The 17,798-nt window shown below is 45.2% G+C and overlaps 1 protein-coding gene across 1 annotated transcript in view; it reads left to right on the top strand.

Moving 5' to 3' along the window:
- The first annotated feature begins 3,332 nt into the window (after window positions 1–3,332).
- DMRTB1 (DMRT like family B with proline rich C-terminal 1) overlaps window positions 3,333–17,798 on the top strand; it is a 30,445-nt gene continuing 15,979 nt past the window's right edge. The window contains exons 1-2 of the mRNA XM_077453320.1: window positions 3,333–3,630; window positions 16,080–16,279. Coding sequence (XP_077309446.1) covers window positions 3,360–3,630; window positions 16,080–16,279 — 471 coding nt within the window. The 5' untranslated portion in view covers window positions 3,333–3,359. The remainder of the gene's footprint in view (window positions 3,631–16,079; window positions 16,280–17,798) is intronic.

A 17,798-nucleotide genomic window follows, 5' to 3' on the forward strand; every position in this document is an offset into this window, starting at 1 on the left:
CTCTGTACTGTGAACACAAGATCGGTCTTCTCTCCTCTGACAGGACGTGGATCTGTGTGTTTACACACACACAGATCCACGTCCCGGCTCTATTACCGGCAATCGTGGGTGCCTGGCAGACATCGGGGCCACTGGACACGCGCACCTGCTCCCGAGTGACGCGGCAGTTGAGCGCCCCCTAGATGACCGGGAAGCCCAGGATGTCATATGACAACCACCCAGGATGGGAGATCCCTCCTGCGGATATCATTTGACTATGGGCGGGGTAGGAAGTGGTTAATTAAAACTTTTAGAATCACTTTAAAGCTTGCCATATTTGGTGCCTCTTACTCGGCATATACTCATCTTTTAAATTTTACTATTTTTTTCTTTTTACTGAAAATTTGCATTTGATAAACTGTTGCGCTAACATCATTCTATCCTCTAGGGATATGCAATTAGCGGACCTCCAGCTGTTGCAAAACTACAAGTCCCATCATGCCTCTGCCTCTGGGTGTCATGCTTGTGGCTGTTAGAGTCTTGCTATGCCTCTTGGGATTTGTAGTTCTGCAACAGCTGGAGGTCCGCTAATTGCGCATCCCTGGGCCTCCGGCTTCCAGAAAATATATAGTTTGGGGGTTTTAACGAATCTTCAGACCGAAAATGATTTTTTTAATCATGTGTGCAAAAAAGTCTCTGGCAGTGAAGGGGTTAATGGCAAGTGGGGGGTTGTGGCTGTGGAGTGGGGGGCTCATTCACACTGACCTCCATTGGTTGTGTTGCTACATGCATTGACAAGCTAATCTCCCTCGTGTCCTATTGCCTCCATTCACACCAATGTTGGTTTGCGGTAGGAGAGAAGTAGAACATGTTGGATTTTTTTGCAGCGCAGTGCGTTCCAATACGATGGAACGCACAGCAATACACTGCCAGGTATAGGGGTACATACAGTGTCATGTAAATTTTTTTTTTTTTTTTTAAGTCAGCAGCTCCAAACACTGTAGCTGCTGACTTTTAATAAGGACACATACCTGTCTGGCGAGCCTGAGATGTCACCCACCCACCACCCCCCCCCCCCCCCCCCCCGGCTGATCCGTCCATCGGATCGGCTGTCGGCGCCACCATCTTAACAAAGGGAAACAGGCAGGGGAGCCTTGCGGCTTCACTGCCCGTTTCCTACTGCGCATGCACGAGTCGCACTGCGTTTTGTCAATGTCCCCGTTGTTTTCTGGGACACACACGGGTCCCAGAAGACAACGGGGCAGCTCGCCGAAGAGGAAGAAGCGCTGTGGAATAGGAATAGACAGATTAGCAAGACTGCCTAGCAACAGGGGTTTCTGGTAAGTAAAAAAAAAAATTTTTTTATTTAGATATATATTTTTTTTGAGAATGTTAATGTTATCTTTTATTTTAGGATGGCCCTCCTCCAATGCTATTACATTGCATTGTTTTATAAATGCCTTGATGCATGCCCGCCGGTGTGAATGAGCCCCTTATCTGGGCACAGCGATCCTTAGGGAGTCATGACTTGTCTGCAGTGAATAATGGAGAGAGGAGAGAGGAGGGACATGTGTGACCAGCAATGTGATTGTTTGATGTGAAAAGTTTATTGGAAGATAAATAAATAAAGAGATCTCTTCATCCAGATATAGATTGTTATGGAGGAACTTTCTTCATTCCTCTGATCCGTCTTATCAGTGTAGAGATTGTGATCCCAGGATGGAGAATCACAGCTCTGCAATGTATCACCCCCTGGGGGGTGTCTGTATATTGTTACATTGAACTCTCTACAAGCTGGGGGAGGGGTGACTGCTTTCATTTCTATAAACTTGGTAAGTATGTAATAGTCAGTACAGGTGCTGTGTGTGTGTGTGTGTGTGTGTGTGTGTGTGTGTGTGTGTGTGTGTGTGTGTGTTGGGGGTGTCAGTATATAGAAGGGATGTTAGTATATTGGGGGTCTGTCAGTATATTGAAGGATGTTAGTATATTTGGGGGTGTCATTATATAGACGGGATGTTAGTATATTGGGGGAGTGTCAGTGTATATTGAGGGGTATCAGTATATTGGGGGTGTCAGTATATTGAGGGGTGTCGCGTCAGTATATTGGGGGTGTTGATATATTGAGGGTGTAAGTATATTGGGGGTGTTGATATATTGGGGGTGTCAATATATTGAGGGGTGTTGTGTTGATATATTGGGGGGTTTTAAATCTATTGAGGGGTGTCGTGTTGATATATTGGGGGTGTCAGTATATTGGGGGTGTCAATATATTGAGGGGCGTCGTGTTGATATATTGGGGGTGTCAGTATATTGGGGGTGTCAATATATTGAGGGGCGTCGTGTTGATATATTGGGGGTGTCAATATATTGAGGGGTGTCGTGTTGATATTTTGGGGGTGTCAGTATATTGGGGGTGTCAATATATTGAGGGGTGTCGCGTTGATATATTGAGGGTGTTGATATATTGGGGTGGTGTCAGTATATTGGGGGTGTTGATATATTGGGGGTGTCAGTATATTGGGGTGTTGATATATTGGGGGTGTCAATATATTGAGGGGTGTTGTGTTGATATATTGGGGGGGTTTAAATCTATTGAGGGGTGTCGTGTTGATATATTGGGGGTGTCAAAATATTGAGGGGTGTCGTGTTGATATTTTGGGGGTGTCAGTATATTGGGGGTGTCAATATATTGAGGGGTGTCGCGTTGATATATTGAGGGTGTTGATATATTGGGGTGGTGTCAGTATATTGGGGGTGTTGATATATTGGGGGTGTCAGTATATTGGGGTGTTGATATATTGGGGGTGTCAATATATTGAGGGGTGTTGTGTTGATATATTGGGGGGTTTTAAATCTATTGAGGGGTGTCGTGTTGATATATTGGGGGTGTCAGTATATTGAGGGGCGTCGTGTTGATATATTGGGGGTGTCAGTATATTGGGGGTGTCAGTATATTGGGGGGTGTCGTGTTGATATATTGGGGGTGTCAATATATTGAGGAGTGTCGTGTTGATATTTTGGGGGTGTCAATATATTGAGGGGTGTCGTGTTGATATTTTGGGGGTGTCAGTATATTGGGGGTGTCAATATATTGAGGGGTGTCGCGTTGATATATTGAGGTTGTTGATATATTGGGGTGGTGTCAGTATATTGGGGGTGTTGATCTATTTAGGGGTGTCAATATATTGGGGGGTGTCAGTATATTGGGAGGTTTATACATTGGGGCGGTGTCAATATATAGAAGGAGAGGTATCCGCATAGGGTGAAATGTTTTAGGGGAACTGAGTAATGTTGGGGTGGGGGAGGGGGAGATATAACCGTGTGATGTGGGGGAGGGGAGTGTCAGTCGGTGGTGGGTGCGGAGATCAGGATCCTCCATCATGTCGGATGACGTCTCTTCTCTGGGCCTCCCCAGTAGGATCCCGAGGTGTGCTCGGTGCCGCAATCACGGGGTTCTGGTCCCGGTCCGGGGTCACTCCAAGCACTGCGGATGGAAGCGGTGCTCGTGTGATAAGTGCGTCCTGCTGGCCGACAAACACCGAGCCATGGCCTCCTACAGGCGGAGCCGCAAAGCGTCCAACAACCAGAACAACACCCCCGAGGAGGAGGAGGAGGAGGCCGCACCCGCCGGTCCCAGTGGCCCCGGAGCCGGTAATCTCTATACTCATATACACTGCACAGCCCGGATCACCTCCCTGGGCTGTGATCGGGGCTCCTCTATCACACATAGGCCAATAGGGCGATGTAGATTTGTTGTGATAACAGATATTAGAGGGAATTGACTGTCAGTACAAACCACGAGAAAATGCTGCGATCCTCTGATTATTAGTACTGCGCTTTCTACAGCCAATCAGTACAGTTCATGTAAAATTATCTGATGGAACAAACACGAAAATCTTCCTCGTGTTGTACTGTACGATGATCATACGATCGTACCACATTAATTTATTCACAAAAACAGTTGGAGGCGCTGTACCAATGATCAGATGTTAGTACATCGATCTCCCCACCCCAACACTCCGCTCTGCCCTCACTGCCATTGGCTGAGCACACTGATCGGCAGTCAGTCGGCTGCTGGTTTTCCAGACAGACCGTCATACACACGGGATGAATGCCGTGCGTTTTTTTTTTTTTTTTTTCGGCTTAACAGCTTTCATTCAAAAAAATTAAAACAGAAGCCCGCGCATGCTCAGAAATAAAATACTACATGAAAAAAAGAATATAGAATTTCTGAAGTTCAGTTCTGTCCTAGGAGAATTTTCATCACTTTAGTAACCTCTCGGTTTTCAATATGAGACCAGCAAAAAAAAACAATCATTCATGCAATATTCTTGTGTACAAGACTGAAGAATGGTTGCCGTGTACAGCTGCTCCAATCACCTTTTATCTTTCATTTTAAAAACTTAACTGAATTAGCTGAAGCTTGGAACAGACAGGGGGGGGGATCTCCCTCCACTCACTGTATACAGAACAGAGGGGGGGGATCTCCCTCCACTCACTGTATACAGAACAGACGGGGGGGGATCTCCCTCCACTCACTGTATACAGAACAGACGGGGGGGGGATCTCCCTCCACTCACTGTATACAGAACAGAGGGGGGGGGATCTCCCTCCACTCACTGTATACAGAACAGACGGGGGGGATCTCCCTCCACTCACTGTATACAGAACAGAGGGGGGGGGATCTCCCTCCACTCACTGTATACAGAACAGACGGGGGGGATCTCCCTCCACTCACTGTATACAGAACAGAGGGGGGGGGATCTCCCTCCACTCACTGTATACAGAACATGGGGGGGGGGGATCTCCCTCCACTCACTGTAGACAGAACAGAGGGGGGGGATCTCCCTCCACTCACTGTATACAGAACAGAGGGGGGGGATCTCCCTCCACTCACTGTATACAGAACAGAGGGGGGGGGGATCTCCCTCCACTCACTGTATACAGAACAGAGGGGGGGGATCTCCCTCCACTCACTGTATACAGAACAGAGGGGGGGGGATCTCCCTCCACTCACTGTATACAGAACAGAGGGGGGGGGGATCTCCCTCCACTCACTGTATACAGAACAGAGGGGGGGGATCTCCCTCCACTCACTGTATACAGAACAGAGGGGGGGATCTCCCTCCACTCACTGTATACAGAACAGAGGGGGGGGATCTCCCTCCACTCACTGTATACAGAACAGAGGGGGGGGATCTCCCTCCACTCACTGTATACAGAACAGAGGGGGGGGGGGGATCTTCCTCCACTCACTGTATACAGAACAGACGAGGGGGGGAGGATCTCCCTCCACTCACTGTATACAGAACAGACGAGGGGGGGAGGATCTCCCTCCACTCACTGTATACAGAACATACGAGGGGGGGAGGATCTCCCTCCACTCACTGTATACAGAACAGACGAGGGGGGGAATCTCCCTCCACTCACTGTATACAGAACAGACGGGGGGGGGGGAATCTCCCTCCACTCACTGTATACAGAACAGACGGGGGGGGGGAATCTCCCTCCACTCTCTGTATACAGAACAGACGGGGGATCCCCCTCCACTCACTGTATACAGAACAGACGAGGGGGGGAGGATCTCCCTCCACTCACTGTATACAGAACAGACGAGGGGGGGAGTATCTCCCTCCACTCAATGTATACAGAACAGACGAGGGGGGGAGGATCTCCCTCCACTCACTGTATACAGAACAGACGGGGGGGGGATCTCCCTCCACTCACTGTAGACAGAACAGAGGGGGGGGATCTCCCTCCACTCACTGTATACAGAACAGAGGGGGGGGATCTCCCTCCACTCACTGTATACAGAACAGAGGGGGGGGGGATCTCCCTCCACTCACTGTATACAGAACAGAGGGGGGGGGGATCTCCCTCCACTCACTGTATACAGAACAGAGGGGGGGGGATCTCCCTCCACTCACTGTATACAGAACAGAGGGGGGGGGGGATCTCCCTCCACTCACTGTATACAGAACAGAGGGGGGGGATCTCCCTCCACTCACTGTATACAGAACAGAGGGGGGGATCTCCCTCCACTCACTGTATACAGAACAGAGGGGGGGGATCTCCCTCCACTCACTGTATACAGAACAGAGGGGGGGGATCTCCCTCCACTCACTGTATACAGAACAGAGGGGGGGGGGGATCTTCCTCCACTCACTGTATACAGAACAGACGAGGGGGGGAGGATCTCCCTCCACTCACTGTATACAGAACAGACGAGGGGGGGAGGATCTCCCTCCACTCACTGTATACAGAACATACGAGGGGGGGAGGATCTCCCTCCACTCACTGTATACAGAACAGACGAGGGGGGGAATCTCCCTCCACTCACTGTATACAGAACAGACGGGGGGGGGGGAATCTCCCTCCACTCACTGTATACAGAACAGACGGGGGGGGGAATCTCCCTCCACTCTCTGTATACAGAACAGACGGGGGATCCCCCTCCACTCACTGTATACAGAACAGACGAGGGGGGGAGGATCTCCCTCCACTCACTGTATACAGAACAGACGAGGGGGGGAGTATCTCCCTCCACTCAATGTATACAGAACAGACGAGGGGGGGAGGATCTCCCTCCACTCACTGTATACAGAACAGACGGGGGGGGGGGAATCTCCCTCCACTCACTGTATACAGAACAGACGGGGGGGATCCCCCTCCACTCACTGTATACAGAACAGAGGGGGGGAGGATCTCCCTCCACTCACTGTATACAGAACAGAGGGGGGGGGGGGATCTCCCTCCACTCACTGTATACAGAACAGAGGGGGGGGGGGGGATCTCCCTCCACTCACTGTATACAGAACAGAGGGGGGGGGGATCTCCCTCCACTCACTGTATACAGAACAGACGGGGGGATCTCCCTCCACTCACTGTATACAGAACAGACGGGGGGGATCTCCCTCCACTCACTGTATACAGAAGGGGGGGGGATCTGCACGACACTGTCGGTCAAAAGAAGCTCCTTTTTGAGCAACAAGCTTTGCACGTTCCAATTTTGCCATGTTTGCTGCCTGATTTATTGCACTGCGATTGGGGTGCTATTTACAAGTAAACGTGTCCCATGTTTGATTTGATTTGGAATCACGGGCAGATCGCTGCGTTTCCGCCCGCACTTCCAATCGCCTAGGTGTGAATAGAGCCTAAAGAGTTTCTAAAGCGCAGTAACCAATTGTGACCAATCAGAAGCCGGCTGTAAGTGATTACTGAACTGAAGAACGTGCACTTCTCTTTATAGAATGGGGCCCTATGTCTGTTATCAGCAACAGGGTGGATTTGTGTTGTGATTGGCAGACATTTTGTACATTTGTATTGATTGGTATGAAGAGAAAAAACAAACCTCAGCCCTCGTTCACATTGAATGCATGTCAATGCGACTTCAGGTGTGACTTGGCTGACAACTTTGTGGCTTCATGCACAGATGTTTATGCGAGTCGCACCTGAAATCCCCAAAAGCAGTGCAGGAACGACTTTTTCAAATCGATGCGGCATCGCAAAGACGGCATCACACCGATATGAACAGTGCCATTGCCAACATAGGGTGCGACTTGTCATGCGTCAAATCACATGACAAGTCGCTCCAGTGTGAACAGGGGCTTAAATTGACTGATCTCAATAGGCCTTGTTCACACGGGTCGTGAAAATAGGAATTTGATCCGCATTTTTAGGCCCCCCACTGCCCAGTTTAGAGTTATCATTGCCGGTAGACATTCTGTACACATCGCCACCAGTCATGTCACAGCAAATCCTCTACATTTATAATTGCTGCAACCATGGACTTCCTTTCTTTTATAGATTAAAGGGTTTGTAAACCCTCAAGGTTTTTCACTTTAATGCTTTCTATGCATTGAGGTGAAAACTCTCCTGCAATGCTGCAGCCCCCCCCCAGCCCCCCGTTTTACTTACCTGTACCCCCTCTATCTCTGGGGACAAGCACACCAGCAAAAGCCGGTGTCTCAGGTCCTGATTGGATGGATTGATAGCAGTTTAGCCATTGGCTCCCACTGCTGTCAATCAAATCCAGTGACGTGGGGCAGAAGCAGGACTCGGGAGCGAGTTCGTGTCCACCATAGGAGAGCGCTTCTCCGATGTGGGAACTCGATTCGGGAAGGAGCTACTAGTGCCGCTGAGGGACCCCAAAAGAGGAGGATGGGGACTCTCTGTGCAAAACCAACTGCACAGTAAAGGTAAGTATAACATATTTGTTATTTTAAAATTAAAATAAAAACGCAAGACTTTCGTAACCCTTTAAAGTGGTTCTACACCCTGTACAACCGCTTTTCCCTACAGGTAAGCCAACAATAAGGCTTACCTTTAGGTACTAGAAATATCTCCTAAACCTCTATGGTTTAGGAGATATTCGCCATAGAACCGGGCGCCGTCATGATCGGCGCATGCGCACTAAAGAAAGGGCACGATCCGTGCCGTTTCTATAGTGCCTGTGACCGTCGGCTCCAGCGCGCATGTGCAGGAGTGACGTCACGCGACTCTGGCCAATAGCAAAGCCAGAGTAGGCAGCCCCGGAAGGAAGAGGGGTTGAAGATGGACGCGATGAGAGAGAGGGAACACCGCTGATATTGCGGGCTTCTTCTGCAGGTAAGTGGCACATAATGAGCTACTATGCAATGTATAGTAGCTCATTATGCTTTTACTTTGCAGGGAACAAAGAGGAAGTAAAACCCACCAGGGTTTACTTCCTCTTTAAGGCTTAATGTACCCGGGATGCTTTAAAACCTCCCCTGAAGGATTTCAATTAACAGATAAAATTGAGTACTGTCCGTGATACTTTTTTTATTTGCACTAACATACCATTTTTCAGGACAAGCTTTTGGGTATGTCCCCTTCTACAGCTACAATCACATTAAACAATTAACAGATTAACCAACGTTTAAAAACCGCTGTGTTTTAGAAGCTTTTCAGATAAGATAACAGAGGAGAGTTCAGGGGCAGCTGAAAAAAAAAATGTCTAACTGCTCTTAAATATCCGTTTACCAGCAGCAGTGTACATGAGGCCTTTAGGCTTATGAGATCAGCGGGGCATTAAAAGACTGGTGTGGTCTACTCAAGTTATTTGGATTTTATATGGTTGCTATGGGTGTTGCTAGGGGATGCTGCACATTTGTGGTATGAACACTTAGGCCCTATTCGCACTGACACTATCAGACCTGTGTTTATATGCAGAGGACATTTCTAAATACATATAAAGAAATTTAATGATTTTTTTCAACCCCCGGAAAGTTTTACCCCCTTCATGACCATGCCATTTTTTTTGACACAGCACTGCGTTATTTTAACTGACAATTGTGCAGTTGTGTGACTCTGTAGCCAAATAAAATTGATGTCCTGTTTTTTCCCACAAATAAAGCTTTCTTTTGTTGGTATTTGATCACCCCAGAGTTTTTTTATTTTTTGCGCTATAAAAAAAAAAAAAAAAGACTGACAATTTTGAAAACAAAATATATATATATATTTTTTACTGTCTGCCATAAAACATATCCAATAAAAAAATAACAAATCAAATGCCATTCTAAATTTAGACCAATATGTATTCTGCTACATGGTGCTAAAATCACAATAAGTGGATATTGATTGGTTTGCGCCAAAAGTTATAGTGTCTACAAAATGGAGGATTTTTTTTTATTTTTTACTAGTAATGGTGGTGATGAGTGTTTTTTTTTGCAGGGATTTGTTGATTTTTTTTTTCTATAATAAAATTATCCAAAATGTAAATATTAAAATCTTATTCATTAGCAGTTCTTTATTTCTATCTTCCCCCAAAAAATTTTTTCCTTCTTCGGCCCCTTTCACACTGACGTACCGTTCAGGCCCGCCTGTCAGTTTTTCAGGCGGACCTGAACGGGTGCTCCATAGAGCTCTATGGAGCGTCGGATGTCAGCGGTGACATGTCCGCTGACATCTGACCCGCTCCGATCCGAAAAAGTGTAACGGAGGAAAAAGCTATTTTTCCATCCATCTGCGGATCGGATTGGGTGACGACGGGCACTGCGGTCTGTCGTCATCTGATCTCCCATAGGGGAGAGCGGCGCTGTGACAGGTCTGTCCCTGCGCAGTGTGTAGAGACGGACCTGTCATCTTCCTGCTCAGCGGGGATCGACGGAGTGATCCCCGCTGAGCAAACGGATATCCACGGGGCGGATCAGAACTGATCCGCCCCGTGTGAAAGGACCCTACCACTACCCATTTACCCCATCCTCCTTCCTGTTTCCCTCCCATCCCATGTTTTGATGTCTTGATATTTGACGGCATTACTTACCGCATTTGCACAATATGACTGCGGCATGGCGATATACGTCGGCAGAATGACATGGGTGGGCAAAAGGGCGTACAGGTACATCCCCTTTAAGAAGCGGCATTGTGGGCGCTGCTCCGTGACCACGGATCCCACGGACTCGATGTCCGCCGGGTGCCCGCGATTGTGTCATGGAGCGGAAGAACGGGGAGATGCCTTTGTAAACAAGGCATTTCCCCATTCTGCCTAGTGACATAACAGAGATCACTGCTCTCTGTCATTGGGAGCAGTGATCGCTGTCATGTGACTTGAAGCCCACCCCCCCACAGTTAGAATCACTCCCTAGGACACACTTGACTCTTGATTGCCCCCTAGTGTTTAACCCCTTCCCTGCCAGTGTCATTTACACAGTAATCAGTGCATTTTTATAGCACTGATCGCTGTATAAATGGCAATGGTCCCAAAATAGTGTAAAAAGTATCCTATGTGTCCGCCATAATGTCGCAGTCATGATAAAAATCGCAGATCGCCACTATTACAAAAAAAAATTAAAAAAAATAAAAATGCCATAAATCTATTCCCTATTTTGTAGATGCTATAAATTTTGCACAAGCCAATCAATATATGCTTATTGCGTTTCTTTTTTTTGTTTTTTTTAACCAAAAATATGTAGAATACATATCGGCCTAAACTGAGCAAAAACATAGTTTTTTTATATCTTTTTGGGGGATATTTATTATAGCAAAAAGTAAAAAATACTGCTTTTTTTTTTTCAAAATTGTCACGCTTTTTTGTTTATAGCGCAAAAAATAAAAACCATTGAGATGATCAAAAGAAAGCTCTATTTGTGGGCAAAAAAAGGACGCCAATTTTGTTTGGGAACAAAAATATTACAGCGTACACATGCAAAACTAACATTTACCTCCAGCAAGGCTTTTTAAAAACACCTAGACATTTTCAAAAAACATTATCAAAAAAATATGGGGATTTGGTCACACCATATTGCTATATGGTGCTTAAGCACACTTACTGTGACAAAGTACTCCATGATTAGTGGGTCCTACACTATCCATAGATTGGGAGATCCTGCTTCTCTGAACCATGGGCGCTATACTCCTCTATATGGGAGAACATGAGGTCTCCACCATGGTCACTAATGAGAGGTACTTACTGAGGGAGTGGGGTGCTCCACCCAAAAGGATTTGATAATGTTTTTTGAAAATGTCTAGGTTTTAAAAAAAAGCCTTGCTGGAGGTAAATGTTAGTTTTGCATGTGTGCGCTGTAATATTTTTGTTCTGTTGTATGGTCTTATGGCAGCACCATCTTTATGCATTTTTTTAGGGTGTGCCCCCCAAATATCTTGTTTATTTTGTTTGGGAGCCACGTCGCACGACCATGCAATTGTCCGTTAAAGAGACACAGTGCCAAATCTAGGGCTGAAACAACTAATCGATTATGAAATTAATCGATTACTATTTTCATAATCGATTAATCGGCCCGTAACATAATGGGGTTAAAAAAAAAAGAAGATTAGCCCTTTATAGTACAAAAAGAGCAAATCGCTACTGTAAATATTACTTTCACTGTCCCATAGTAAAAAATGAACCCCTTACAGTAACGATTATTTGCTCTTTTTGTACTAATTTTCGTATTTTTTTTTAACCCCATTATGTTACTAAACATCTCAGGCCTGGGTCACACCTCTGTGTTTTTTGGTGCTTTTTGCAGAAACACGCTACAGTTCATTTACATGGCTTCCTATGGGACACGTTCACATGCATGATTTTTTCAGCTGCTGTGTATTTGGAAAAGACAAGGACTTTTTTTTTTAACGCAAAACGGTGCTGGTTTGTTTTTTTGGTTCAATATACTTCAATGGAGAAGCTGCAGAAAAGCATGTAATAATGCGTTTTTGGACCAATTTTGTGTTTTTTAATCTGCCCAACAACAAATTGGGCAAAAAACATTAAAAAATGCGAACTGCAGCAATATTACTTTTTTTTTTAAAGTTTATTAACCGATTATTCGATTAATCGAAACAATAATAGGCCAACGAATCGATTATGAAAATAATCGTTAGTTGCAGCCCTAGCCGAATCTCAAAAAGTGCTCTGGTCAGGATGAGGGTAAATCCTTCCGGGGCTGAAGTGGTTAAGTTGTTGTCAAATGCGGGCAGTTTGTGAAGGGCTGATCTATGGATGAGTGCACCCACATACATTACATTTACCAATCAATCGGCCAATTTAGCCGATTGTATTTGGTATATAACATTGATCAGGCATGAACTCAAAAGCATTTTTTGGTCTGTGTCCGCTCCACATTATGTGATTTGCTTTCGTCTATCTTTCTTCATCCGATCTTTTCTTATCCATCGTTTTTTAATTTTTTTTCCTTTTTATTTTGGTTTCTTATAGCATTTCTATAAATGAAAGGCGCCACCCTGCAAACGCTTTGCAATGGCGTGCAGTGCGCACTAGTGCAGAGATCAAGGGCTTCCAGTGCCTCCTCACCAGCTGTCAGTTTTAACACAGATCTCTCTTCAGGGACCAAAGCAAGTGTGACCGAGCCCTAAAACACAGGAAAAAAAACAATGCATATTTTTTAAAACGTACTACACTGAGGTGCTGGGATGAGAACAAATGAGATCTTTATTAGGGGGAAGTTGATGCATTCTATTGATACACATGTATTAGGAACACAGTATTGTAAATGAGGCCTAAAGTGTTCTTGTTGCTAGGTACAGTCACCCACAGCAACCAATCAGCAGCCATTTTTTTTCATTTTATTTCATATATACCGCACTTTATTAGAATGATCAAAGGCATATTAAGGCAATCTTCATTCCCGGTTCATTCCCGGTTCACACTAATGCAAGTCTGTTGTGAATTTGATGCGTTCCAAAAGCCGTATCAAGATTCGCATTTCATCCAAAAACAAATTGTGTTCAGTAAAAGTTGTTCACATCTATGCATTGCGATTGCTATGCGAATGCGATGCGGCAACAGAAAGGTCCTGTGTGAGTTTACTGTGTTGCCGTGCGGTTTTCCTCTCCATAGACATCAATGGAAACTGACATGAAATCACATCTTGTGTTCAGATGTGTGTGAATACTTCTTTTTCTGTGTAGATGTTTATATATTTCCACCTTCGCAGAAATCCAGCTGTGTCCAATCCCATCCAAAAATGCATTAAATTCGCATTACAATCGCACTGTCTTTAGCAGAATCGCACCCATTCGCATCACATAAGTGTGAACCCAGGCTTAGCTGTTTTTATTCTTATACAAATATAGAGAGCAGAAAAAGAAAACGCTATGATGTAATCCCATGGTATCAGCGGTTTGTTTGGCACTTGCGGTTGGGGGTGGTAAAAACGCAGCACATTTGCAGTATTTTTGCCGACTGTATAACATGAAAATTATAAATAAAGAATAGCAAAAAAAAAAAAACGAGGCAAGGAGGCCTCGCATCACTTCCTCACCTCTTGTCACCAGTTTGTGGAGTGCGTTCCAAGCGCTGATTTAGGTTCAGAGGCAAGGGAGATTTAGATGCATGTCTAAATTTATCCTTATCCCGGTTCACACTGAATACGGCTTTGAAATCGCACAATTTCCAAGTCGCATGTAAGTGACTTAAGGTACGACTTGGCTGACATCTGTGCGATTTTATGCACAGATCTCTATGCAAGCCGCAGCTAAAATTGCCAAAAATAGTGCAGGAACTTATTTTTAAAATCGGCGCGGCATCACACTGATTTGAATGGTTCCATTGCTGACAGTAGGGTACACACTGATGTGAACGGGCGGCTTATAAACATTTCTGTAAACAGAAGCCATCTTACACTCTAAATGGTTACTGAACGTTAGAATGAGCACTTCTCTTTATAGAAGGAAGTCCGGTGTCTGTGGGCACCCAATGCCATGGGTGGGGAATAGTGTTGTCGGGCACACAGGATGGATTTGTGTTGTGTGTAAGTTGTCCGTTTATCATTCTCATTCCCCAGCATTCTCCTCTGTGTGCCTGTTTATGAAGCTTTGTAGATCGCTTCTCCTTTGGAGGAGTGAAGCGATCTACAAACGCTTCAAACAGTCGAGAACGGCCCCTGATACTGGAATCTTGTGAGACTTTACGAGATTACAGTACCAGAAATTCACAGAAACACGAGATGTCCGTTTAACTGCTTGCTGACCAGTGCACGACGATGTACATCAGTACAATGGCATGGCTGGGCAAATAGGGCGTACCTGTACGTCCCCTTTAAGACGTGGCTCCGTGAGCGTACCCGCTGGTCCCGCGGACTCGTTGTCCGCCGGGGGCCCGTGATCGTGACACGGAGCGGCAGAACGGGGAGATGTAAACAAGGCATTTCCCTGTTCTGCCTAGCAACATGACAGGGGTCTACTGCTCCCTGTCATCGGGAGCAGCGATCTCTGTCATGTTCTAGTGAGCCCATCCTCCCCCCCACAGTTAGAATCACTCCCTAGGACACACTTAACCCCTTGATAGCCCCTAGTGCTTAACCCCTTCACTGCCAGTGTCATTTACACAGTAATCAGTGCATTTTTATAGTACTGATCGCTGTATAAATGTCACTAGTCCCAAAAAAAAGTGTCCGATGTGTCCGTCGCAATGTCGCGGTCACGATAAAAATCGCAGATCGCCGCCATTACTAATAAAAAAAAAATGATAATAAAAATGCCATAAAACTATCCCCTATTTTGTAGACGCTATAACTTTTGCGCAAACCAATCAATATACGCTTGTTGCGATTTTATTTTAATTTTTTTTGTTACCAAAAATATGTAGAAGAATACATATTGGCCTAAACTGAGAAAGAAATTTTTTTTTTTTTTTATACATATTTTTTGGGGATATTTATTATAGCAAAAAGTAAAAGAAAATAGCTATTTTTTTCAAAATTGTCGTTTTTTTTTTGTTTATAGCACAAAAAATAAAATCAGCAGAGGTGATCAAATACCACCAAAAGAAAGCTCTATTTGTGGGGGGAAAAAAAGACATCAATTTTGTTTGAGTACACACAAATGCACAATTGTCAGTTAAAGCGACGCAGTGCCGAATCCTAAAAAGTATTCTGGTCAGGAAGGGGATAAAATCTATATATATATAATATAGTGTGTGCGTGTGTATACACATAAATATGACGGGGGCATGGTTACTGTCTTGGGGGGGGTCTGATCGAGGAAGGAAGTTAATAATCTTCCTCCTTCCCCCTCAGATCCCCCGGGATTCTCTCTTCACTCCCCCATTCTCCACATCTGAGCTGGTGAATCAGGAATGTGAATTCTGACTCAGATCACCAATGAAGCGCTGAGATCGCAGCTTCATAAACTGCCCATTTCTGTGTCAGTCAATGAGGATTCTCTGTGTTTGGAGATCATCGGCAGGAGAACATGATTTTGATTTACTTCTAGTCATAGTCTTTTGACTAAAATGCCATTTTAGTTTTAGTCCTATTTGTGATTTAAAGTAACGCAGTGCAGTATTGCAAATAAGGGCCTGGTCAGGAAAGGGGTAAAACCTTCCGGAGCTCAAGTGGTAATCCCACAGATGAAAGTTAGTGTAAACAAGACCTTTTATTTTCCTTTGGAAGTATGTCACCAAAACTGACATTTTTGTTGCAGGGGATGCCAAAAATCTGACTTTGCAGAATGAAAAGCAAAGGTCATTTTCAATAATATTCAATTACAATATGACGCGTTTAGTAATTGTATAGACTACTGTATATAAAAAAAATGTATTTTACTATTTTGTTTTCCTTTTAAACATCATCTTATCTATTAAATAAGAAATGTTTCTAATGTGTTGTTTTATTTTGTAGCCGCATCTACTACCATACGTTCCTCTGAATGCGTGTCGAGTTTGGTTAACTATGAGCGAGAACCCCCAAGGATGTACCTAGGCATCCCACCCTTGTACCACTACTCTGCCTTACCCATGGGCTTTTCACCACCAGCATTTGGAAGTGCAACCCCATCTCCGCCTGGCATGCCGGTTACTTCTGTCCGGCCATACCTCCCAGTGAGTACAGTATATATAGATCCAGTATGTATACTTCCCAGTGAGTACTGTAAATATAGATCCAGTATGTGTATACCTCCCAGTGAGTACCGTATATATAGATCCAGTATGTGTATACCTCTCAGTGAGTAAAGTATATATAGATCCAGTATGTATACTTCCCAGTGAGTACAGTATATATAGATCCAGTATGTATACTTCCCAGTGGGTATAGTATATAAAGATCCGGTATGTATACCTCCCAGTGAGTACAGTATATAAAGATCCAGTATGTATACTTCCCAGTGGGTATAGTATATAAAGATCCGGTATGTATACCTCCCAGTGAGTACAGTATATATAGATCCAGTATGTATACTTCCCAGTGAGTACTGTAAATATAGATCCAGTATGTGTATACCTCCCAGTGAGTACCGTATATATAGATCCAGTATGTGTATACCTCTCAGTGAGTAAAGTATATATAGATCCAGTATGTATACTTCCCAGTGAGTACAGTATATATAGATCCAGTATGTATACTTCCCAGTGGGTATAGTATATAAAGATCCGGTATGTATACCTCCCAGTGAGTACAGTATATAAAGATCCAGTATGTATACTTCCCAGTGAGTAAAGTATATATAGATCCACAAGTTTCATTAATGCAGCCTCATCAGTCCACATCAATGCAGCTTCACCATTGCTTCAATGCAGCAGCCTCACCATTTCCATCAATGCAGCAGCCTCACCATTGCCATTAGTGCAGTCTGATAGATGCTCATCTGCAGCCTAGATGGGACAGGGAGGGGGCGGGAGGACCGACGACAGATTACATACAGTGAGAATCTCCTATGATACACAGAGCAGTGGTCCAATGGCGGCCCAGGAGAAGGGACTTCATATTACAGAGGCCACCAAGTAAACAGGAGATTCTCACTACATGAAATATGACGGCGCTTGTCCCGCCCCCCTCCCTGTCCCCTCAGAGGCAGCTAAAATTGAAGTATTGATGTATAACACGCACATGCTATTTGCACCCCATTTTCAGGGTGAAAAAGTATGTTTGCTATACGCCAATAAATACAGTATGTTCTATGTGAGCGAGGGGTGTGAGTAATAGGCGCTGCCACAACTAAGGCCGCGTACACACGGGCGGACTGTTCGCCCAACTTTGTCCGCTGAACAGTGTTTCAGCGGACAGTCCGCTCGTGTGTGGGCTTCAGCGGACAGTTTCAGCGGACTGTCTGACGAACAAAGTCTTACGGAATTTCCGTAAAACTGTCCGCTAAAACTTGGTTTGAGCGGACAGTCCGCCCGTGTGTGTGCCAGTCCGCTGTACTTTCGAAATGAGCGGACTGTTCCCGCCCGAAGAAAAGTCTGCTCATTTCGAGCGCGTCTCCAGGTAGGCGGGGCCCGCGAAGGAGACGTTGCGGGCCCCGCCTCCTGGTATGGACTTAAAGGGGAACCCCAACGCCGAAAAAAATCGGCGTGGGGGTCCCCCCAAAGTCCACAACAGACCCTTGTCCGAGCACGCTAC

This window comes from Lithobates pipiens, unplaced genomic scaffold, assembly GCF_037356315.1.
Source record: "Lithobates pipiens isolate NorthernLeopardFrog02 unplaced genomic scaffold, aLitPip1_a1.2 Scaffold_23, whole genome shotgun sequence".
Classification (NCBI taxonomy): domain Eukaryota; kingdom Metazoa; phylum Chordata; class Amphibia; order Anura; family Ranidae; genus Lithobates; species Lithobates pipiens.